The sequence below is a fragment of the Scyliorhinus torazame genome, chromosome 1, assembly GCF_047496885.1.
Source record: "Scyliorhinus torazame isolate Kashiwa2021f chromosome 1, sScyTor2.1, whole genome shotgun sequence".
In the NCBI taxonomy this organism is placed as follows: domain Eukaryota; kingdom Metazoa; phylum Chordata; class Chondrichthyes; order Carcharhiniformes; family Scyliorhinidae; genus Scyliorhinus; species Scyliorhinus torazame.
The window spans coordinates 293,166,657-293,190,480 of record NC_092707.1 but is presented as its reverse complement, the minus strand read 5'-3'; the positions used below and the strand labels follow the sequence as shown (position 1 = coordinate 293,190,480).

At 48.0% G+C, this 23,824-nt stretch overlaps 1 protein-coding gene across 1 annotated transcript in view; it reads right to left on the bottom strand.

The window, feature by feature from the left end:
- The window catches only part of fndc1 (fibronectin type III domain containing 1), a 342,477-nt gene that overhangs the window by 27,096 nt on the left and 291,557 nt on the right, over window positions 1–23,824 (bottom strand). Inside the window, exon 20 of the mRNA XM_072507569.1 lies at window positions 4,182–4,343. Coding sequence (XP_072363670.1) covers window positions 4,182–4,343 — 162 coding nt within the window. The remainder of the gene's footprint in view (window positions 1–4,181; window positions 4,344–23,824) is intronic.

Here is a 23,824-nt window from a genome sequence, read left to right as displayed (position 1 = left end):
TGGGGGCCTGCAAAGACACGCCAGCACACACATCTCAAAATCACTCATGTCTGCACTGCTGAGTGGCTGTGATGTTGATCTACATCAATCTAATAAAGCTCAACAATAAACTAGGCTCCGCTGTAAATTTTTCATTCTTTTCTGTGGCTCTTCATTTCCAAAGAGCTCCCTTCAGTTTGTCTCTCCAGTGCAGCTGTTGTCTCTGGCAGGGTCTAGATCATCTGGCAATGGATGAATATAACAATCCCAGTGGGAGACTCAGAGATCATTTATTGGCGTATAGGAATCACCAGATATACAAATTCAAACAAGATGCCAGCAGAAAGAGGGTAAAGAGGACACATGTTTTTCTAAATTAGCTCCTACTTAACAGTGATTATTAATCTTCCTGCAAGTTGGATATTACATAAATAAGCCATTTCTCCCTCTGGTCTGAAATACACTTCTATATTTCCAGCTCTGTTTATCGAACACAACAATATTTCATGGCACTTCATCACTTAAGTTCTGTATTATCAAGTGACGATACTTGTGAATGGTTTTCTGCACCTTCTTCAGCACCTCTATATCCTTTGATATAACAGGGACCAGAACTGTAAATCATATTAAATGATCACTGGCAACAGGCCACATGGATCAGCAATGTCTTTCAAAACAAGGCAACACGGTGATCAGGAACTCGAGCCTGTTAGATCGCTTCCCATGGCATCAGCACCAGAACATACAATAACTGGAATAAAAAGAGAAAATGCTGGATATGTTCGGAGCTGAAGAAGGGTCATTTGGACTCAAAACATTAACTCTGTTCCTCTCTCTCGAGAGATGCTGCCAGACCTGCTGGGTTGGGTTATCCAGCATTTTCTGTTTTTATTTCAAATTTCCATCATCCGTTGTATTTTACTTTTATACGATTATTGGACGTTAATGTTAATGAGGGGGCACTTTTTCCAAGTCCCTTTGCTATTGCCTATTTATTTTTGTTTAATTATGGCTACCTTGGCTTTAATTGCCCTCTTTTAATTAGTACAATCACTACTCTGAAGATTTTTGTTAAATTTAGTAAATAGAATTTGAAGACTATATTATTTTGAAACATTTTTTAGTGTAGTTGGTGGGCTGAGAGCAGAAACTGAGGTTTGGGAGGTAATCCTTTACTTAAGGCCTTTCTGGCAAATAGTTGTAGAATTGTCAGAAGCACAGGAGGAGTCATTCCGCCAGTCTTCTCTGTGCTGATTCTCCAAATGAGTAATGCACCGAGTGCCATTCTCAGTAACCCTGCACATTCTTCCATTTCGGATAATAATCCAATTCCTCTTTGAATGCCACAGTTGAATCTGCCTCTATCACACTCTCAATCAGAGCATTCCAGATCCTAACCCACTTGTTGCATCAAGACGTTTTCACTCATTTCACCATTCCACCAATCCCCTCCAAATACAGGAAAACCTGTGTGCTTGCTGCAGGAATGGGAGGTGCTAGTTAATCAAATATGGCGATTAACTAAGGTGAGTTCCGCATTTTCAACCAATCAGATACAGGGTGATCACATGGGTGTTGAGGTTTCAGGAGAGACCGCAAGACATAGGAACAGAATTAGACCATTCAGCCCATCGAGTCTGCTCCACCATTCAAACATGGCTGATATGTTTCTCATCCCCATTCTCCTGCCTTCTCCCCATAACCCCTGGTCCCCTTATTAATCAAGAACCTATCTCTCTCTGTCTTAAAGACTCTCAGTGATTTGGCCTCCACAGCCTTCCATGGCAATGGGCTCGACAGATTCACTAACCTCTGGCTGAAGAAATTCCTCCTCATCTCGGTTTTAAAGGATCGTCACTTCAGTCTGAGGTTGTACCCTTGGGTTCTAGTTTCTCCTACTAGTGGGTACATCCTCTCCATGTTCACTCTATCTAGGCCTGTCACTATTGTCGAAGTTTCAATGAGATCCCCCCTCATCCCTCTAAACTTCATCAAGTACAGACCCAGAGTCCTCAACCGCTCCTCATATGACATGTCCTTCATTCCGGAAATCATTCTTGTGAATCTCCTCTGGACCCTCTCCAAGGCCATACATCCTTCCTTAGATACAGGGCCAAAATCTGCTCACAGTACTCCAAATGTGGTCTGACCAAAGCCTTATACAGCCTCAGCAGTGCATCCATGCTCTTGTATTCTATCCCTCTCAATGTGAATGCTACAATTGCATTTGCCTTCCTAACTGCCGACTGCACGTCAACCTTAAGAGAGTCGTGAACAAGCACTCCCAAGTCTCTTTGTGATTCTGATTTCCAAAGCCTTTTCCCATTTAGAAAACAGTCTACGCCTCTATTCTTCCTACCAAAGTGCATAATCTCACACTTTTCTACATTGTATTCCTTCTGCCACTTCTTTGCCCAATCTCCTAGCCTCTCCGGGTCCTTCTGCAGCCTCTCTGCTTCCTCAATACTACCTGTCCCTCTGCATGTCTTTGTATCATCTGCAAACTTAGCAACAATGCCCTCAGTTCCTTCTTCCAGATCGTTAATGTATATTGTGAATAGCCATGGTCCTAACACTGACCCCTGCGGAACACCACTCATCACCGGCTGCCACTTGAAAAGGACTCTCTGCCTTCTGCCAATCAGCCAATCCACTATCCATGCCAGTACCTTGTCCCTAACACCATGGACTCTTATCTTATTTCGCAGCCTCCTGTATGGCACTTTGTCAGAGGCTTTCTGGAAACCAAACAGATCACATCCACTGGTTCTCCTTTGTCTAACTTCCTTGTTACCTCCTCAAAGCGGTGCAGGGAGTGTGCAAATTGGTGCCGAGGTAATATGGTGCTGCAGAACAGTGGGATTCTGAGACTGCAGTGAGGGCAGGCTGCCAATAACAACTACTGGGGAGTTTGACACGTCTAGTCAAAAACAGACCTGACAGACTCTACCCCGCAATTCCTGGTTGGTCAAGTGCTGGATAACAGAAGTTTGACTGTCGCTGCGATATATTCTAAGGATTGGTAATGATGTGGTATATATATGTCAACTTTGTATGCAAACGTGTATGCATATTCAGAAATACATTTGCATTTGCACGTGGATATTGTTACTCTTTCATGAATACATTGGCGCTTACTTGGATGGACATTTTCAACAACAGAGATGACAAGATATTTCTTCACCCAAAGAGTGATGAGCCTGTGGAATTCATTACCACAGGAAGTAGTTGATGCTAAAAAACTGTATTTTTTCAACAGGCGGCTAGATATAGCACTTGGGGAGAATGGGATCAAAGACTATGGGGAGAAAGCAGGATTAGGCTATTGAATTAGATGATCAGCCATGATCGTGATGAATGACGGAGCAGACTTGAAGAGCCAAAAGGCCGCCTCCTGCTCCTATCTTCTACGTATCTATGTAACTGCAGTATTGTGTCCAAATCTGGACACCACACTTCATGAATGGTATGAGAGGATGCAGAAATGCTTTCTGATAATGTTTTCAAGGATGAGAGACTTTGGTTAGCTGGACAAACTGGACAGTTCTTGCAGGAGAAAAAGTTGAAAATTTAATAGAGGTATTTAAAATAGAGGCGTCTGAACAGGGTAGACAGTGAGAAACTGTTTCCACTGTGGAGGGGTGAGAATGAGAGGGCACAGATTTAAGGTGAATGATCAAAGTACCAAAGGTGACATGAGGGAAAAATGTTTGGATGCAGCAAATAGTTAGGATCGGGAATGCACTGCCTGAGTCTACGGTTGAGGCAGATTTAACTTTGACTTTCCAAAGCATTATCTGAGGAAGGCTACGGGGAAGAAACAGGGGAGTGGGATCAGCTGAGTTACTTTAGAGTAGAGCCAGCACAGACACAACAGGCCGAATGGCCTCCTTCTGTACCATAACCATTCTGTAATTCCATTTGTATATGTATTTACCAATCACTTAGGCATATATATGTATTCATATATATGTAGGTGTCTATAGGTATGTACATACAACTTCATACACAAATGTATGTACGTACACATGCATGTATGCACTAAGTCTACATGTAAATCTGTATCTGCCTATATGTGTATCCATATGCCATATGTGCACATATGTCTCTCCACATGTATGCCGGTGCGTGTATATAGAAAGAGGGTGCAATAAGTATGCTCAGCTGCATGACAGTGTTGTAGACCATCACTGGTCACTTACCTCTCAGGCCTTCAGCCAGGAAGATTTTGTATCTCAGTGAGTTACAGAGTACCACACCCACAAATTTGCGGTACCAGGTGCGTTTCACATACTGCTTTCCTGAGCATTCGCTGGAGGAAGGTTCGAACTTGAACGTATAAGGAATCCAAATTGGCTCACCTCCTGAAGGGAAGAAACACACAACGTTTCTCATGCCATTTACAATCAACGAGTCAGTGAAATACATATTTAACCTATTAGTAAGGAACAGAGTTCTCAATCTATCCCGAGATGTGAGAACTGCATTCGACACAAAATCAGCCAATGCTTTTTTTTATTCTTTGATTCGGTTTCAGGTTTTACTAATTGAATTTAAATTCCGCCAGCTGCCATGGCAGATTTCAACCTGTGCGTCTTCAGGGCATTAACCTGGGACTCTGCATTTCTTAGTCCAGTATCGTTCCACGACACCATCATCTCCATTATGTACATTATGAAATAATTTCATAATATCTGTGATATCATGCCAGTTGCACAATTTGTTCAGTATGCAGAGCAAGAATTGACCAAAGTATTTTCTAGAACATGACCAACTCCTGTAGCATGATATCTGAACATTTGCAAGCCTGTCATCATAACAACTACAGTAAAGAGATCAAACTCAATTGATATGAAAAGCTTGATCTGACATCCTGGCATTGTCGTGGGCTATAATCAACAAGGCTAGCACTGGAATGCACTGTGTGCACCAACTGTATGACGTGCAGCCTCATTATGATGGCCCACATTTTGTAGGATCAGCAGCTGACTGCATGTTAAATTATGTTAACTTTCCAATTGGTTGCAGCCAGCTATAGTGTGAATCCAGGTTTTTTTTTAATAACATTACTGCTAGGTGGAGGATGATGACTTGCAGTGGAGACAGTCCATAGATCCTCACTGGGCTTTTGTGAATATTTGACTCCTGTCCGGCTGATGGCAGCTCGCTTGCCCTCAATGATTACGCGCATATCATGGGGATGCAGTGGAGAAACTTTAACTTCTCCTGATCCTATGGCATCCTTTGTGAGCTGAAACCTTCAGGACCACAGTGTCACCTGACATAGAAGTTGATAGATTGTCCAACCACACCTCAAATATGCAGAGATCACACAGGGAGAATGACGGAATTCTGTGACGTTGGCCCATGACATTCATGACAATAACGGTAGGTCCCACAGAGAGGCAGGCTTGATTGATTTATCCAGTCATTGCAAAGGTGAAGCATCAGTGTGCTGGGAAATTGAACAGAGTACAGGGAGGAGGCCGTGGACTGACATACCTGCCTTTATCTTGTGCAGGAACCAAGCTTTCACTTCAGACTGACAGGAGCACTGCACATCATAACAAGGATCCATAGGCAGGCTGAGGTAGGAGTTTATTTACACTAGTTAATATTATGCACAAGTGAATAACATTCACCCACACACTGTGAAACTACAACTTCTAGATCTTTCTAGCCCTGCCGCTAGGTCCTGATGGATCCCAAACATCCACAGCGGAGGTGGATGCAGCCTGCTGACTGCTACAACCCGCTGTCTGTGATTATCTTGGTGGGCATCCTCTGGAGGGCCGAGACATGGCGGGTTCTGGCCAGCTTTCAGGGCCTTGCTGAGCGGCAGGGCCACCCCCCTCGGCCTGTGGAGCTGGAGCTCAAGGGGTCAACGGGTCAGAGGAAGAGGGGATTCGGCTGGGCTGAACACTCCCAGCCTTTCGGATGTTGAGAACACCTACCCACAATGCCAAACCACAGAAAGCACTTACAGCAACGGCAAAAAGAAATTGTACCCTTCGATGCCTGAAATGGACTGGTACTCCAGACCGATGTGTGTGTGGAAAGGAATAGTATTCCAAACTGAGGTATGTATGGAAAGGATCATTGCTCCAGGCTGTGGTGTGTATGGAAAGGATTAGTACTCCAAATTGAGGTGTGTATGGAAAGGATTAGTACTCAAGACTGAGGTGTGTATGGAAAGTATTAGCACTCCAGACCATGGTGTGTATGGAAAGGATTAGTACTCCAAATTGAGGTGTGTATGGAAAGGATTGGTATTCCAGACTGAGATGTGTACGGAAAGAATTGATATTCCAGACTGAGGTGTGTATGGAAAGGACTGGTACTCCAGACTGAGGCGTGTATGGAAAGGATTGGTACTCCAGACTGAGGTGTGTATGGAAAGGATTAGTACTCCAGACCATGGTGTATATGGAAAGGATTGGTACTCCAGACTGAGGTGTGTATGGAAAGGATTGGTACTCCAGACTGAGGTGTGTATGGAAAGGATTGGTACTCCAGACTGAGATGTGTACGGAAAGAATTGATATTCCAGACTGAGGTATGTATGGAAAGGATTGGTACTCCAGACTGAGGTGTGTATGGAAAGGATTAGTACTCCAGACCAAGGTGTATATGGAAAGGATTGGTACTCCAGACTGAGGTGTGTATGGAAAAGACTGGTACTCCAGACTGAGGTGTGTATGGAAAGGATCATTGCTCCAGGCTGTGGTGTGTATGGAAAGGATTAGTACTCCAAATTGAGGTGTGTATGGAAAGGATTAGTACCCAAGACTGAGGTGTGTATGGAAAGGATTAGCACTCCAGACCATGGTGTGTATGGAAAGGATTAGTACTCCAAATTGAGGTGTGTATGGAAAGGATTGGTATTCCAGACTGAGTTGTGTACGGAAAGAATTGATATTCCAGACTGAGGTATGTATGGAAAGGATTGGTTCTCCAGACCATGGTGTATATGGAAAGGATTGGTACTCCAGACTGAGGTGTGTATGGAAAGGATTGGTACTCCAGACTGAGGTGTGTATGGAAAGGACTGGTACTCCAGACTGAGATGTGTATGGAAAGGATTAGTACTCCAGGCCAAGGTGTATATGGAAAGGATTGGTACTCCAGATTGAGGTGTGTATGGAAAAGACTGGTACTCCAGACTGAGGTGTGTATGGAAAGGATTGGTACTCCAGACTGAGGTGTGTATGGAAAGGATTAGTACTCCAGACCATGGTGTATATGGAAAGGATTGGTACTCCAGACTGAGGTATTTATGGAAAGGACTGGTACTCCAGACTGAGGTGTGTATGGAAAGGATTGGTACTCCAGACTGAGGTGTGTATAGAAAGGATTAGTACTCCAGACCATGGTGTATATGGAAAGGATTGGTACTCCAGACTGAGGTGTGTATGGAAAGGACTGGTACTCCAGACTGAGGCGTGTATGGAAAGGATTGGTACTCCAGACTGAGGTGTGTATGGAAAGGATTAGTACTCCAGACCGTGGTGTATATGGAAAGGATTGGTACTCCAGACTGAGTTGTGTGGAGACAAAAGAAAATCAAGGGAGGGGTAACAAAGAGGGGCTGAAAGGCCTTGTTGAAAAGGTGTTTCAGAATGCAAAGCAGAAAATATTTTAGCTGCAAGTTAATTGGAGGGAAGTGGGAGAGAGAACATGCAGGAGGCCAGAATGCAATTACAGAGGATGTGAAGAGAATCTTACAGCGAAAGGAGTTCCCGTTATCGGGCGGAATGGGTAATTGGGGGTGGGTGGGCGGGGCGGGATGTAAATTATGTGATGACACTAACCAATGAGTCTTAAAGTCACAAGTTCAAAGTACTCAACATTTACAGTATTTTGTTCTTTTAATTACATTGTGTGTGGCCAGTGCTGGCCCGGGTGTAAAGGTCAGTGAAAGCATGAGGGATAGGAGGCAAAAATTAGAGTGGTGCCTGAAGGTAGAAGACAGGTCTGTGCTAACAAGGGCAATGTGTCCAGACGGCTATCTGCATCAGAACAGATATATATGAAGAGGCGGCATGGTAGCACAGTGGTTAGCACAGTTGCTTCACAGCTCCAGGGTCCCAGGTTTGATTCCCGGCTTGGATCAAATGGCTGTGCGGAGTCTGCACGTTCTCCCCGTGTCTGCATGGGTTTCCTCCGGGTGCTCCGGTTTCCTACCATACTCCAAAGATATGCAGGTTAGGTGGATTGGCCATTTTAAATTGCCCTTAATGTTCAAGAAGGTTGGGTGGGGTTACTGGGTCACGGAGATAGGATGGAGGTGTGGGCTTGGGTGGGGTGCTCTTTCCAAGGGCCGTGCAGATTCGATGGGCTGAACGGCCTCCTTCTATACTGTAAATTCTACGAACAGTGCTTCACCTAATTTGCAAGAGTGACCAAGATCACTTTATGGTCATAGGAGCACATGATATGCTGTAAATTGCCAGCAGTACTTAATGTCCTCTTACATCCTCGGAGAGAATATACAAATTTAATCATTTCATTTTCATATATGGCAATACATTTTTAAATCCTGTCAACCACAAACAGTTGACAACTCAAAAATGACTCTGATTATAACCCCATAATTCATACAAATAAATCGTTACATGAGCTTTCTAAGTGAATCTGTGAGTACAGGCAGCGCTCCTTCATTCATTTGAAATAATGTTTGCTTAAGTATCTGAAAGCCTGAAATGGAAGGGCGGGGTGGAGGGGGGGGGGGGGGGGGCAGTGGGTGGAGGGGGCCATCAAAAGAACATCGTTGGTGGTCAAAATAAGAACATAAGTCAGTGCATTGGCCGCCATACGTGCAACGCCATCCAGTGCAGGAAGGAGATGAACAATCTCATCGGTTCTGCCACGGTAAGTCAGCCTTCAACTCCGTCCAATATCAAACACTCAGCATGGCATCATGTACTCAAAGGGCTGCTCTCTTCAGGGATTTCACACAATCATTACCGTAGGACACTTATCACCACTGCCTTAATCACGGAAACTTGCGCATCACCACCATTTCATCTGTCATGTTTACACTCCACCTTCAGTCCCTTCTGGGGAGGGCTCATCACACACCGGAAACATGCATATTTCCCAACCTCAACTCTATCCCTTCTCATCACATTCCTTTCTGTTGTCTTCATCCATGGCAAACTGGGCCATAACAGTCAAGAAAGAACCCAGACCAGAGGAGGCATGGCCGACATCATTCCCCTCACCCAGTTTGAGGAGGATACCGCCAAGCTGGCTGAGGAGAACCGGGATCACTCCTGTCCGGACGTGGAGATTCCTAGTATGGGTTACACCTCCATGAGTTCACCACATCCTGACATTCACAGTGAGTGACATGTAATCTTCGATTCTGCCTGCTCATGAACTAAATCTCTCTTCTCTCTTCTGTAGGCAGGAGCAGACCTAGGGAGACAAGTAGTGCCAACATACTCCCCAGCCCACCTCAGGTAAGGAAGCCACCGAGAAAGAACTGTCACTGCGTTCACCAGCACCCTCCACCTGCACAGAGACACGAGCCTTGGTGGGACATTGCTCCAGGATTAGGCACAGGCTCACCTACTGGCGAACACCTGACTGAAACAACCCCACACCTGTCGGAAGCAGTAACAGACCAGGTTTCCGGCACACAAAATCATGGGTTTGCAACCACTGTAAAAATATTGTACTTGTGTTAATACATTTGCTGCTTATATGAATGGCTTGGTCAACCAAAAGCATACATATGAACCCTCTATTTTGAGTATTAGACATTCTCCCACTTAGTGTCAGTCTCACTTTATGAGATTCACATTCTACAGTGCAGAAAGAGGCCGTTCGGCCCATCTAGTCTGCACTGAACCTCTGCAAGAGCACCCTTGACAGGCCCACTGCCCCGCACAATCCCTGTCACCGCACCCAACCTGCACATCTTTGGACTTGTGGGAGGAAACCAGAGCACCCGGATGAAATCCACGGAGAGAAGGGGAGAATGTGCAAACTCTGCAGTCACCCAAGGCTGGAATCAAACTCAGGTCCCTGGTGCTGAGAGGCAGCAGTGCTAACCACTATGCCACCGTAATGCACATATGGACAGGGACTGATTCAGTGTCTGAGGAGAAGAGAATGGTGCTGAACATTGTGTAATCATCGGAGAACAACCCCACTTCTCACCTTATCATAGATTATCATAGAATTTACAGTGCAGAAGGAGGCCATTCGGCCCATCGAGTCCGCACCGGCTCTTGGAAAGAGCACCCTACCTTATGATGGAGGGAAGGTCATTGACGTAATAGCTGAAGATGGTTGGGCCTAGGGCACTATCCTGAGAAACTCCTGCAGTGATATCCTGGAACTGAGATGATTGACCTCCAGCAAACTAGCCATCTTCCTTTGTGCCCGGTATGACTCTAACCAGTGGAGGGTTTCCTCAATTCCCAATGATTCCAGTTTGCTAGGGCTCTTTGATGCCATACTCGGTCAAATGCTGCCTTGATGTTTAGGGCAGCCACTCTCACCTCGCTTCTGGCATTCAGCTCTATTGTCCATGTTTGAACCAAGGCTGTAATGAGGTCAGGAGGTAAGTGACCCTGGCAGAAATCAAACTGAGCATCCATGAGCAGACTATTGCTGAGTAAGTGCCACTTCATAGCCCTGTTGATGACCCCTTCCATCACTTTACTGATGATCGAGAGTAGATTGATAGGGTGGTAGTTGGCCAAGTTGGATTTGTCCTTTTGTTTTTTGTAGAGGACATAGTTGGATAGTTTTCCAAATTGCCATTGTCGTAGCTATACTGGAACAGCTTGGCTAGGAGCGAGGTAAGTTCGGGAGCCCAATCTTCAGTGCTTCTGCCTTTATGCTCTGTAGCCACCTGGGTTGGCCACTTCCCGACTTAAAATGGAGAACCGCAAAGGCTGAAGGGAAATTCAGCCAACACAGGCAAAGACTAGCAAATACAGAAATCATGTATATTGAAACCTGCAAAACAACCAGACAGCACCAAAACCAGCAGCCATCTGCATAGTAATGCAGCAGCCATCTGCATAGTAATGAGCAATTCCAAGGCACAATCGCAACAGTTAAGGTGAATAAAGCCAAGCCAGACTCCTCGGCGCCAGCAGGAGCCAAGACAAAGGAAGGCCAACGGACATTTAGGGACCGCCCAGCGATCAGAGAACAACTCCAGTATTGGAGAAATCGATCCAAGTGATCGGAACGCAGTCCAATCACTTGGAACCAGGTACGGGGTCCGCCCCGAAGGGCGGGAAGCCCCTGGGGACTATAAAGTAAAGCCACCAAGTTCAAATCGTCCTTCTTTGGCAGGGTCACTCAGCAACTTGAACCAACCCTTGACAGTGACCTGCCTCGCTGCTGCCAACTAAGTAAGTCTCAAGTCAACGCTCGCTACGAGATAGGGGCTCCTAGCTACCAGTCCATACCAGCTTTTGAATCCTGCAGACTCATGACCTGAACGAAAGGCCATTTGTTCCCCTGACCTGGTGGGCCAGTCCGAAGCTAAGTATAGGCCTGTTAGTTATAGAAATAGTCTAGAAAGTAGAGTTTATGCATGAGTAGTGATTTACTATGCATAATAAATGTGCTTAGATTTGAATCTTCCTAATTGGTGTGTTGAGTTATTGATCATTACTTGAATTTGAACCTCGTGGCGGTATCATAAAGATACCTGGCGACTCTAGAGCAAAGGTTAAACAAAAAGAGCAAATTACGATTTGCCAACCAAAAGTTAGCAACAGCTCTTAGGGCCCATAGCCTAGTATCCAGTGTCTTCAGCTGTTTCGTGATATCATGTGGAGTGAATCATATTGACTGAAGACTGACATCTGTGATGCTGGAGATCTCTGGAGGAGACCGAGACGGATCATCCACTCGGCACTTCTGGCTAAAGATTGTTGTGAATGCTTCAACGTTGTTTTTTGCACAGATGTGCTGGTCTCCTCCATCATTGAGGGTGTGGATATTTGTGGAGCTCCTCCTCCAGTAAGTTGTTTAAATGTCCACCACCATTCGCGGCTGGATGTGGAAGGATTGCCGAGGTTTGACCCCATTGAGGAATTTTTTAGCTCTGTCTACTACCTGCTGCTAATGCTGTTTGGCACACAGTAGTCCTGTGTTGTAGCTTCACCAGGTTGACACCTCATTTTTAGGTATGCCTGATGTTGCTTCTGGCATGCTCTCCTACACACTTCATTGAACCAGGGTTGATCCCCTGGCTTGGTGGTAATGGTAGAGGGCAGGATATACCAGGCCATGAGGTTACAGATTATGATTGAGTACAATCCAGTGCTGCTAATGGCCCACAGTGCCTCATAGTTGCCCAGTCGTTAGATCTGTTTCAAATTTATCCCATTTAGTACAGTGGGCGTGTCACACAACACATTGCAGGGCATTCCTCCAAAACTGTAAGCACCAGGCATTGCGCCTGCATGGTGTTGAGGCACTAGTCAATGACCAGGGGCCGATGTGCAGAGCAACAGGTTAGCCCATGTTAAGAGTAAATCAAGAGGAGAGTCAAGGGAAGTGGGGCTGGCCAAGATGAGGGATCTGTATTTGGAGGAAGGATTCGCTAGTCTGGAGGAGAGGGTACAGCTGCCGAGGGGGAGTGAGTTCAGGTATCTGCAGGTTTGGGGCTTTGCGCGAAAGGTCTGGAGGGGGTTCCCTAGGTTGCCGGGATACAGCCTGCTGGAGCGACTGCTGCTTCTGGATGTCAAAGGGGAGGAAATAATTGGGGATATATTCAAGTGGCTGGGGGGGAAGCAGGGAGGCGAGCGGGTGGTGAAGATCAAGGAGAAATGGGAAGGGGAGTTGGGAAGAGAGATCAATTGGGAGTATGGAGTGAGGCACTGCATAGGGTAAACGGGACCTCCTGCTTTGCAAGGAGCTCATGGAGAGGAGGAAGGCCAATGTCGTGGCCTTCGCCTCTCTGATTGCACGTATAAGATGGTGCACAGGGTGCATATGACTCAGGCGAGAATGAATGGATTCTTTCAGGGGGTAGCAGATGACTGTGAGAGGTGTGGGCGGAGACCAGCGCATTGCGCGCACATGTTTTGGGGTTGCGACAAATTGGGAAGATTCTGGGCGGGAGTGTACGCAGTCTTAGCCAGGATGTGGAGAAGTAGGTGGACCCGGACTCTTTGGTGGCGATATTTGGGGTTTCAGAGAAGCCGGAGTTCATAGAGAGGAGGAGGGCCGATGGCGTGAACTTTTCCTCTCTGATTGCACGGCGATGAATTTTACTGGAGTGGTGGTTGGCATCGCCACCAGGGGTAGCAGCATGGTTGGATGACCTGTACGACTTCCTGCGGCTGGAGAAGATAAAGTATGAGTTAAGGGGAGGGGTTTGAGAAAAGGTGGCGGATGTTTGTGACCGTATTTGAGGAGCTGTTCGTCGCAGGGGGAGGGGGGTGAAAAAGGGGAAAAACATCTGTCCAGGCTGCAATTGATTGTTGGGAACCATGTTTCCCGGGGTGTTTATGTGTTGTAATCTTTTTTGATACATGTTGGTAATAAAATACATGGGGAAAAAAAGAGGAGACTCAGTTCCATGAAACTGAAATGCTGCAGTTAAGGGAGGTGGATCTCAAGAGTGGCAGAGATTGGTGAAGATGTAGTTGAGGCTAAGGAAACCCCCGAAGCAGTGATGTTCTGCTCAGCATAGCTAGAGAGTTGCAATCATGTCAACTATTTGATGCTGGGGTTCAGCCTCATGAATCCAGTGGGATACAGTCTAGTCAGAAGGTATTGAGTAGCTGAGCGAAGAGCAGGCATTGGGGCAATGGAATGGCTCTTTAGGGCAATCAGTAGCTATATCATCCAAAGAAAGAATCTGAAATCCCTCGTGAGGACGACAGAGTTTTAAAGTTTCTTTTGATGCACAGTGATTCCATAAGACCATAAGACATAGGAGCGGAAGTAAGGCCATTCGGCCCATCGAGTCCACTCCGCCATTCAATCATGGCTGATTTCAACTCCATTTACCCGCTCTCTCTCCATAGCCCTTAATTCCTCGAGAAATCAAGAATTTATCAACTTCTGTCTTAAAGACACTCAACGTCCCGGCCTCCACCGCCCTCTGTGGCAATGAATTCCACAGACCCACCACTCTCTGGCTGAAGAAATTTCTCCTCATCTCTGTTCTAAAGTGACTCCCTTTTATTCTAAGGCTGTGCCCCCGGGTCCTAGTCTCCCCTGCTAATAGAAACAACTTCCCTACGTCCACCCTATCTAAGCCATTCATTATCTTGTAAGTTTCTATTAGGTCTCCCCTCAACCTCCTAAACTCCAATGAATATAATCCCAGGATCCTCAGACGTTCATCGTATGTTAGGCCTACCATTCCTGGGATCATCCGTGTGAATCTCCGCTGGACCCGCTCCAGTGCCAGTATGTCCTTCCTGAGGTGTGGGGCCCAAAATTGCTCACAGTATTCTAAATGGGGCCTAACTAATGCTTTATAAAGCTTCAGAAGTACATCCCTGCTTTTATATTCCAAGCCTCTTGAGATGAATGACAACATTGCATTTGCTTTCTTAATTACGGACTCAACCTGCAAGTTTACCTTTAGAGAATCCTGGACTAGGACTCCCAAGTCCCTTTGCACTTCAGCATTATGAATTTTGTCACCGTTTAGAAAATAGTCCACGCCTCTATTCTTTTTTCCAAAGTGCAAGACCTCGCACTTGCCCACGTTGAATTTCATCAGCCATTTCTTGGACCACTCTCCTAAACTGTCTAAATCTTTCTGCAGCCTCCCCACCTCCTCAGTACTACCTGCCCCTCCCTCCACCTATCTTTGTATCATCGGCAAACTTAGCCAGAATGCCCCCAGTCCCGTCATCTAGATCGTTAATATATAAAGAGAACAGCTGTGGCCCCAACACTGAACCCTGCGGGACACCACTCGTCACCGGTTGCCATTCCGAAAAAGAACCTTTTATCCCAACTCTCTGCCTTCTGCCTGACAGCCAATCGTCAATCCATGTTAGTACCTTGCCTCGAATACCATGGGCCCTTATTTTACTCAGCAGTCTCCCGTGAGGCACCTTATCAAAGGCCTTTTGGAAGTCAAGATAGATAACATCCATTGGCTCTCCTTGGTCTAACCTATTTGTTATCTCTTCAAAGAACTCTAACAGGTTTGTCAGGCACGACCTCCCCTTACTAAGTCCATGCTGACTTGTCCTAATCCGACCCTGCACTTCCAAGAATTTAGAAATCTCATCCTTAACAATGGATTCTAGAATCTTGCCAACAACCGAGGTTAGGCTAATTGGCCTATAATTTTCCATCTTTTTCCTTGTTCCCTTCTTGAACAGGGGGGTTACAACAGCGATTTTCCAATCCTCTGGGACTTTCCCGGACTCCAGTGACTTTTGAAAGATCATAACTAACGCCTCCACTATTTCTTCAGCTATCTCCTTTAGAACTCTAGGATGTAGTCCATCTGGGCCCGGAGATTTATCAATTTTTAGACCTCTTAGTTTCTCTAGCACTTTCTCCTTTGTGATGGCTACCATATTCAACTCTGCCCCCTGACTCTCCGGAATTGGTGGGATATTACTCATGTCTTCTACTGTGAAGACTGACGCAAAGTACTTATTTAGTTCCTCAGCTATTTCCTTGTCTCCCATCACAAAATTACCAGCGTCATTTTGGAGCGGCCCAATGTCAATTTTTGCCTCCCGTTTGTTTTTAATGTATTTAAAGAAACTTTTACTATCATTCCTAATGTTACTGGCTAGCCTACCTTCATATTTGATCCTCTCTTTCCTTATTTCTCTCTTTGTTATCCTCTGTTTGTTTTTGTAGCCTTCCCAATCTTCTGACTTCCCACTACTCTTTGTCACATTATAGGCTTTCTCTTTTGCTTTGATGCATTCCCTCACTTCCTTTGTCAGCCATGGCTGCCTAATCCCCCCTCTGATAACCTTTCTTTTCTTTGGGATGAACCTCTGCACTGTGTCCTCAATTACTCCCAGAAACTCCTGCCATTGCTGTTCTACTGTCTTTCCCACTAGGCTCTGCTCTCAGTCGATTTTCGTCAGTTCCTCCCTCATGCCCCTGATTCCTGATGTGTGATGAATGATATCTGTATACACATGTACCGTTAATGCGTAGGCCCCTTTAAGACCGGGTTTGGAACCTGGGGGACTCCGCCTCCGGCTCCACCCCCAGGGAACTGTATATAAGGTTACGTTCAGTGGGCAGCGTGCAGTGAGCACACTTCTTGGCAGCTGTCTGGTTCTCTGGTAATTAAAGCCTTTGTATTATCACTCTTCTCTCCTGAGTCTTATTGAGGGTATCTCAATTTAATTACCAGCCTACATCAAGATGGACAGCGGTCTAAAGCCGGAGAAACTCAATTTGGACGCTCGGTCGCCGGAAGCCACAGAAAGTTTTAAATACTGGCTCCGGTGCTTTGAGACCTATCTGAATTCCTCAGAGACTGAAGTTGACGGACCTCGCAAGCTGGGCTTACTACATGCTCGGGTGGGCCACCGACTATCCTCCATGATCGAGAAAGCTACGACGTACGAAACGGTGGTCAAAATCCTACAGAAGCGCTTCGTAAAGCCGATAAACGAGGTACACGCCCGGCATTTGCTCTCGACCTGCCGCCAGCGCTCCGGGGAAATGCTGGACGAACACTTGGAGAGATTCACCACGCTCGCCAGGAACTGCGACCATAAAGAGGTGACGGCAGAAGTCCTCATGAACTTACATATTTGTGACGCTTTCGTGTCCGGTATCCGATCCAGGTACATCCGGCAGCGGCTCCTAGAAGACGGAGCTGAGGACCTCCAAGGCACGGTAACGCTCGCCTCTTCTCTGGAAGCGGCTCACCATAATCTACGCACGTATTCCGCGGACCTTGCGAACCCCTCTCGATCCCCTCCAGACTCGGCCACGCTACAGACCTGCGCCGCACGGCGACCCGCTCACACCGGGGGCCCCCAATGCTATTTCTGTGGGCAAGGCCAGCACTCACGCCAGCGTTGCTCTGCCCGCTCCGCTATCTGCAACGAATGCGGAAAGAAGGGGCACTTCGCAAAGGTCTGCCTGGCTGGGCCCAAAGGCCAGAAACAAAAGTCTCATCGGGCCCAGAATCGAACTCCCGGGACCACAAGCCACGCAACGCGGCCGAGTAGCGGCTGGACACGCCTACTTCCGATGCATCATCGGCCTCGTGCGAGTCATGGGGTGGCCATCTTGGCGGTGGCCATCTTCAAAACCCAACACGTGCGACCGACGGCGGCGGCCATTTTGCGAGTCCGATTCAACCGAGGACTCTGACTGCCCACAACTAGGAGCGATCACGCTCGATCAATCTTGGCCGAAACACCTGCGAAACTCAATGATGCAGGTTCAAATCAACGGCCGCGACACCCACTGCCTTTTTGACTCCGAGAGCACGGAGAGTTTTATCCATCCAGACACGGTAAGATGCGGCTCCCTGCGCACCTATCCCGCCTCGCAAACTATCGCCCTCGCATCTGGGTCTCATTCGGTCCAAATCACGGGGTCTTGTGTCGCGAACCTCGCTATCCAAGGCGCCAAATACGCCCGTTTTAAACTTTATGTCCTCCCTCACCTCTGCTGCTCGGTCTGGACTTTCAGTGCAGCCACCGAAGCCTGACCCTGAAGTTCGGTGGACCCCTGCCCCCGCTCACGGTATGTAGCCTGGCAACACTCAAAGTTGCACCACCCACCCTCTTCGCGAACCTCACTACCGACTGTAAGCCCGTCGCCACCAGGAGTCGGCGGTACAGTGCCCAAGACATGACTTTCATCAAGTCAGAGGTTCAGCGGCTACTAAAAGAAGGGGGTCACAGAGGCAAGCAATAGCCCTTGGAGGGCACAAGTACTGGTAGTCCGCTCCGGGGAAAAACAACGTATGGTGGTGGACTATAGTCAGACTATAAACCGCTTTATGCAACTCTATGCGTACCCACTTCCCCGCATAGCAGAAATGGTGAACCAAATCGCCCAGTATCGAGTATTCTCCACGGTCGACCTAAAATCGGCCTATCATCAACTCCCGATCCGCCCAGAGGTCCGCCCCTATACGGCCTTCGAAGCAGCCGGTCGGCTCTTCCACTTCCTCAGGGTCCCTTTTGGCGTCACAAACGGAGTCTCCGTTTTCCAAAGGGCAATGGATCAAATGGTGGACCAGTACGGCTTACGGGCTACATACCCGTACTTGGACAACGTCACCATCTGCGGCCATGACCAGCAGGACCATGACGCAAACCTGAGGAAGTTCCTCCAGACCGCCCGGGCCCTCAATCTGACGTACAATAAAGAGAAATGCGTGTTCCACACAACCCGGTTAGCCATCCTCGGCTATGTCGTGGAAAACGGGGTCCTAGGTCCAGACCCCAACCGCAGGCGCCCCCTTAAGGAACTTCCCCTCCCCCGTAGCCTCAAGGCCCTTAAACGGTGCTTGGGGCTCTTTTCCTATTATGCCCAGTGGGTCCCCAGATACGCGGACAAAGCCCGTCCACTCATTAAGACCACGGTTTTTACCCTGACGGCTGAGGCTCAGTCGGCCTTCAGTCGTATCAAGGCCAATATCATCAAGGTCGCCATGCACGCGGTGGACAAAAGCATTCCCTTCCAGGTAGAAAGCGACGTATCAGTCGTCGCCCTGGCTGCTACCCTCAACCAGGCGGGCAAACCAGTAGCGTTCTTTTCCCGAACCCTCACCTCCTCGGAAATTCGACACTCTGCAGTCGAGAAGAAGGCACAAGCCATAGTGGAGGCCGTGCGGCACTACCTAGCCGGTAGGAGGTTTGCCCTCGTCACCGTCCAACGGTCGGTCGCCTTTATGTTCGATAACGCACAACGGGGCAAAATAAAGAATGATAAATTCTGAGGTGGAGGATCGAACTCTCCACCTACACGTACGATATTACATATCGTCCGGGGTAGCTCAACACAGCCCTCAGATGCCCTGTCCCGCGGCCCGTGCGGCAACACACAAAAAGACAGCCTGAGGGTCATCCACAATGACCTCTGCCACCCGGGGGTCACCCGGCTTGCACATTTCATCAAGTCCCGCAACCTACCTTACTCCACCGAGGAGGTCACGGCCATGACCAAGGCTTGCCAGATCTGTGCGGAGTGCAAACCGCACTTCTACAGACCAGACAGGGCCTGCCAGGTAAAGGCCTCTGGGCCCTTTGAGTGACTAAGCGTGGACTTCAAAGGGCCCCTCCCGTCCACCAACCGCAACATTTATTTCCTCACTGTCATTGATGAATTCTCCCACTTCCCCTTCGCTATCCCCTGCCCCGATATGACCCCGGCCTCCGTAATCAAGGCACTGCACAGCATCTTCACGCTGTTTGGTTTCCCGGCTTATATCCGCAGTGACCGGGTACATCGTTCATGAGCGATGAGCTGCGTCGATATCTGCTCAACAAGGGCATCGCCTCGAGCAGAACGACCAGCTATAACCCACAGGGAAACGGGCAGGTGGAGAGGGAGCACGCAACAGTTTGGAAGGCTGTCCTTCTAGCCCTATGGTCAAGAAGTCTCCCAATCGCCAACTGGCAGGAGGTCCTACCCGATGCCCTACACTCCATTAGGTCGCTCCTCTGTATGGCCACGAACGAGATCCCTCACAACCGTTTGTTTGTCTTCCCCAGGAAGTCCACCTCTGGGGTTTCATTTCCACGTTGGCTGACGACTCCGGGACCAGTTCTACTCCGGAGGCACGTTGAGGAGCCATAAGACAGACCAGCTGGTCGAGAGGGTCCAACTACTACACGCAAACCCTCAATACGCCTATGTCGAGCACCCCGACGGCAGGCAGGACACCGTTTCCTTGCAAGACCTGGCACCCGCTGGCTCGCCCACCGATGCCCCCCCTTCTACCGACGCTCCCCTCCCACACCGGCTGTCGACTCCGACAGCCCCCCCCCCCCCCCGTAGTGCTCCCCTCCCCCCAGCCGGCGCCGGCACCAATGACCCTAGTCATCCCAGATACCGCCCCTGCTCCAACGCGGGCAAAGGCTCAGACAACCGTGCTCCTGGATATACCACCACCGAGGATGACCGTATCCACCGCACCACCACTGGAGCTGAGAAGGTCGACACGGACAATCAGACCACCCAAAAGACTGAACATGTAATTCCACTTCACCCCCGACGGACTATGCGTTTTTTTTAAACAGGGGGTGAATGTGATGAATAATATCTGTATACACATGTACCTTTAATGCGTAGGCCCCTTTAAGACCAGGTTTGGAACTCTGGGGGACTCCGCCTCCGGCTCCAGGGAACTGTATATAAGGTTACGTTCAGTGGGCAGCGTGCAGTGAGCACACTTCTCGGCAGCTGTCTGGTTCTCTGGTAATTAAAGCCTTTGAATTATCACTCTTCTCTCCTGAGTCGTAATTGAGGGTATCTCATGATGTCTGGTTGGATTATTGAGAAATTTCTGCCTCAGTGCTTCTACCATTTAATCTGTCGCATGAAAGGTGGCTCCCTCCTAGGAACTTCTGATTAGACCTATTTCTCCCAAGTGGGCACCAAGACTGCAAAATGTTCCCCAGCTTAACCCCCCATCCACCTTAGTCAACCAGGATGCCGAATAGCCAGCAATCAGACCAGAAAAACAGTGAGAGTAGGGAGAGGAAAGCTTCGACCCCTGAACAGCGAGACCCTCATGGGGGCCGAGAACCGAACATGGCTGACCCAACAGGATCGCCAATACCGACCCAGGCGACGATGGAGAAACTGATAGAGTTCATCACAACGGAACTCCTGAAGTACAGAATAGCGATTAAAGAGGACCTCATGTTGGCGTGGGGTCAGCAATAGAGGCTCATTGGCCCCCATAAAGGAGGCAATGGACAGAGTGCAGTGGAGCCCAAGAGGCAACGCTGCGGGACCTAAAAAAGACAGCCACGGAGCAGGGAGAGTGGATCGCCTCGCTCGCGGCCGAGGTGGCAAGGTTGGTCACGACCCAGAAATCACTGAAGGGAAAGGCTGATGACCAAGAAAACAGGTCCCGCTGACAGAACCTGCAGATCGTCGGGCTACAGGAGGGCACGGAGGGGGAGTTCGTACCATCGATGCTCAGAAAGCTGTTTGGGAGGAGGGCATTGCCAAGCCATCAGAGGTGGACCGGCCCACAGGTCGCTCTGCCAGAGACCCAAGTCGAGAGAACCACCACTGACAATAATAGTGAGGTTCCATAGGTTCCAAGTTAAAGAGCGGATCTCGATGTGGGCGAGGAACATGTGACCATGCAAGTGGGAAAGATACACTGCAGGGTTGGGGGAGGGGGGGGGAGGGGTGGGTGGCAGAATGCTGGTTACAACAAGTCGCATGTTGAGATAGCCCACGAACCGAAAGGAAACCCCAGCGTGCAGAGGCAAGTATTGCTGACCCCACAGGGGGACGAGGAACCCCCCATTGGAATAGTCACCCAGAACGTGAGGGGGACTCAATGGGCCAATGAAGAGATGCAGAGTCTTTGCCCGTCTTAAAAGTCTGAGGGTTGGCGTAGTCTTCCTACAAGAGATACGATGTGGAGATGCCGGCGTTGGACTGGGGTGGGCACAGTAAGAAGTGTTACAACACCAGGTTAAAGTCCAACAGGTTTGTTTCGAATCACTAGCTTTCGGAGCGCTGCTCCTTCATCATGGCTATCATCGACACCTTTCACCCGAGGAAGGAGCTTCAACTGTGACAGGATCCAAAACTGGGCAGGTCAAACCCTAGAATGGGAGCCATATCAGGAATGGCACGAGAATTAAAAATCTTTATGGAGCAAATGGGGTTGTAGAGCCTTGAAGGTTTAACCACCTGAGGGAGGAGGAGTTCTCCTTCTTCTCCCACATGCACAAAGTTCACGCATAGATTTATTCATAATAGAGAAATCGGTGATTCCAGGGGTAGCAGGGGTGGAATACTCCGTGATAGTAATCGCGGATCATGTTCCACACTACACGGACGGGAGGTTCGAGATGGGCCAGACCCAGTGCCCACATGGAGGCTGGATGCAGCTCTTATAGCTGCTCGGGCGTTTTGCAAAAGAATGTCACCAACCATCAATGTATCCTGCAACCAAAATCGAGAGGTCTCACCCTCCATGTTCTGGGAGGCACTGAAGGTGGTGATCTGGGGGAAATAATAACTTATAGGGCGCTTAAAGATAGGAAGGAAGGAGCAGCTAAGTAACGGCTGATTGACTCCATATTGGGAGTGGATCGACGGTACTCCATGGCCCTGACCGTGGAGCTGCTGTCGGAGAGGAAGCAGCTATAGATGGAATTTGACCTGTTCTCCACAGGGAAAGCAGTGAACCAGTTCCCCCATACACGGACTATAAGCATGGAGACAAGGTCAGCCGCCTGCTGGCACACTAGCTGAGGAAGCAGGCTGCCTTAAGGGAGAAAGCAGAGTTAAGGGATGGGAGCAGTTGGATGGTCACTGCCCCAGATTAGACCATTGGGGCCTTTGCAAACTTTTACCGGGGACTTTGCACCTCTGAGCCTTCAGAGGGGGATTCGAGAATGAAACAATTCCTGTGTTTTTTTTAAATTTACCTTTCTTACTTTGATTTTTTTTCCATTGTTCACCGTATATGCATGATAACACTAACATAACATTTGACCACTTGTGTAGCAAAGAGATGTAAATTATTTATAACCTTTTTTTAAGAGGGACACAATTGTAAAATGAACGGTATGAAGCAAAGACTCACCTGTCATAAATGAAAAGCTCCAATAAAAACATTTTAAAAAGATTAGACTAGCTGGTAAATGTTACTTTTTATTTTTTCAATTATTTCCTGGTATATGGATGGCCCGGACAATGACAGTATTGTTTGTCTACCCACAATTGCCCTTGAGAAAGTGGTGGTTAGCTGCCTTCTTGAACCACTGCAGTCGCTGCGGTGTAGGTACACCCACTATGCTGTTAGGAAGGGAGTTCCAGGTTTTGACCAGTCAAAGTAAATGATCCGCAATATTTCTCCAACTCGGGATGGTATGTGGCTTGCAGGGGAACATCCAGGTGGTGGGGTTCCCATATCTGCTGCCCATGTCCTTCTAGATGGTCGTGGGTTTGGAAGGTGGGCACTGTGGGTATCACATGGACCTCAGTGGCTCAAAAAGGTGGCTCATCACTGCCTTCTCAAAGAAAATTAGGGGTGGGCAATAGATGCCAGCTAGCCAGTGACACCCAGATCCCACGAATGAATTAAAAATAAAATATGCACTTTGAGTACCATCACAAACAAGACAACAGAGTAAGAGTGAGAAAGTTAGACTTGGAGAGATCTGCTATGGCCGGTGCAGACACGTGGGCCGAATGGCCTCCTTCTTTGCCATACTCATCTAGGATTCTCTTATCGGTCAAAAAATTGTAGAGATCACAAGTCGGCTATGCATGCTGATGGTGGAGCCAAATATGTGACTATAAAAGACAAGGCTGCAGTGTTTGTAACCCATCTTCAGCACAAAATGCTGAGTGGATGATCTTGTCTTGGCTCCTCCATCACAGTTGTTGGAATTGAAGCCAATTCAATTCTGTGCATACAATATCAAAAAATGACTGAGTGCATTATATACAGCAAAGGCAATGGGCCCCAACATTACTCTGACTGTGGTGCTGAAGAATTGTGCTTTAGAACTGGATATGTAAATACCAATACAGCTATAACATTGGCATCTACCCAACAACGTGCAAATGGCAGGACAATGCCAATTGATTCAATTACTCCCCTACTCGTCTCCACTCAACATGAAGAAAAGTTGTCGACTGTGCTATCAAGTGGCACATACTCATCGATAATGTGCTCATTGGCGCTCAG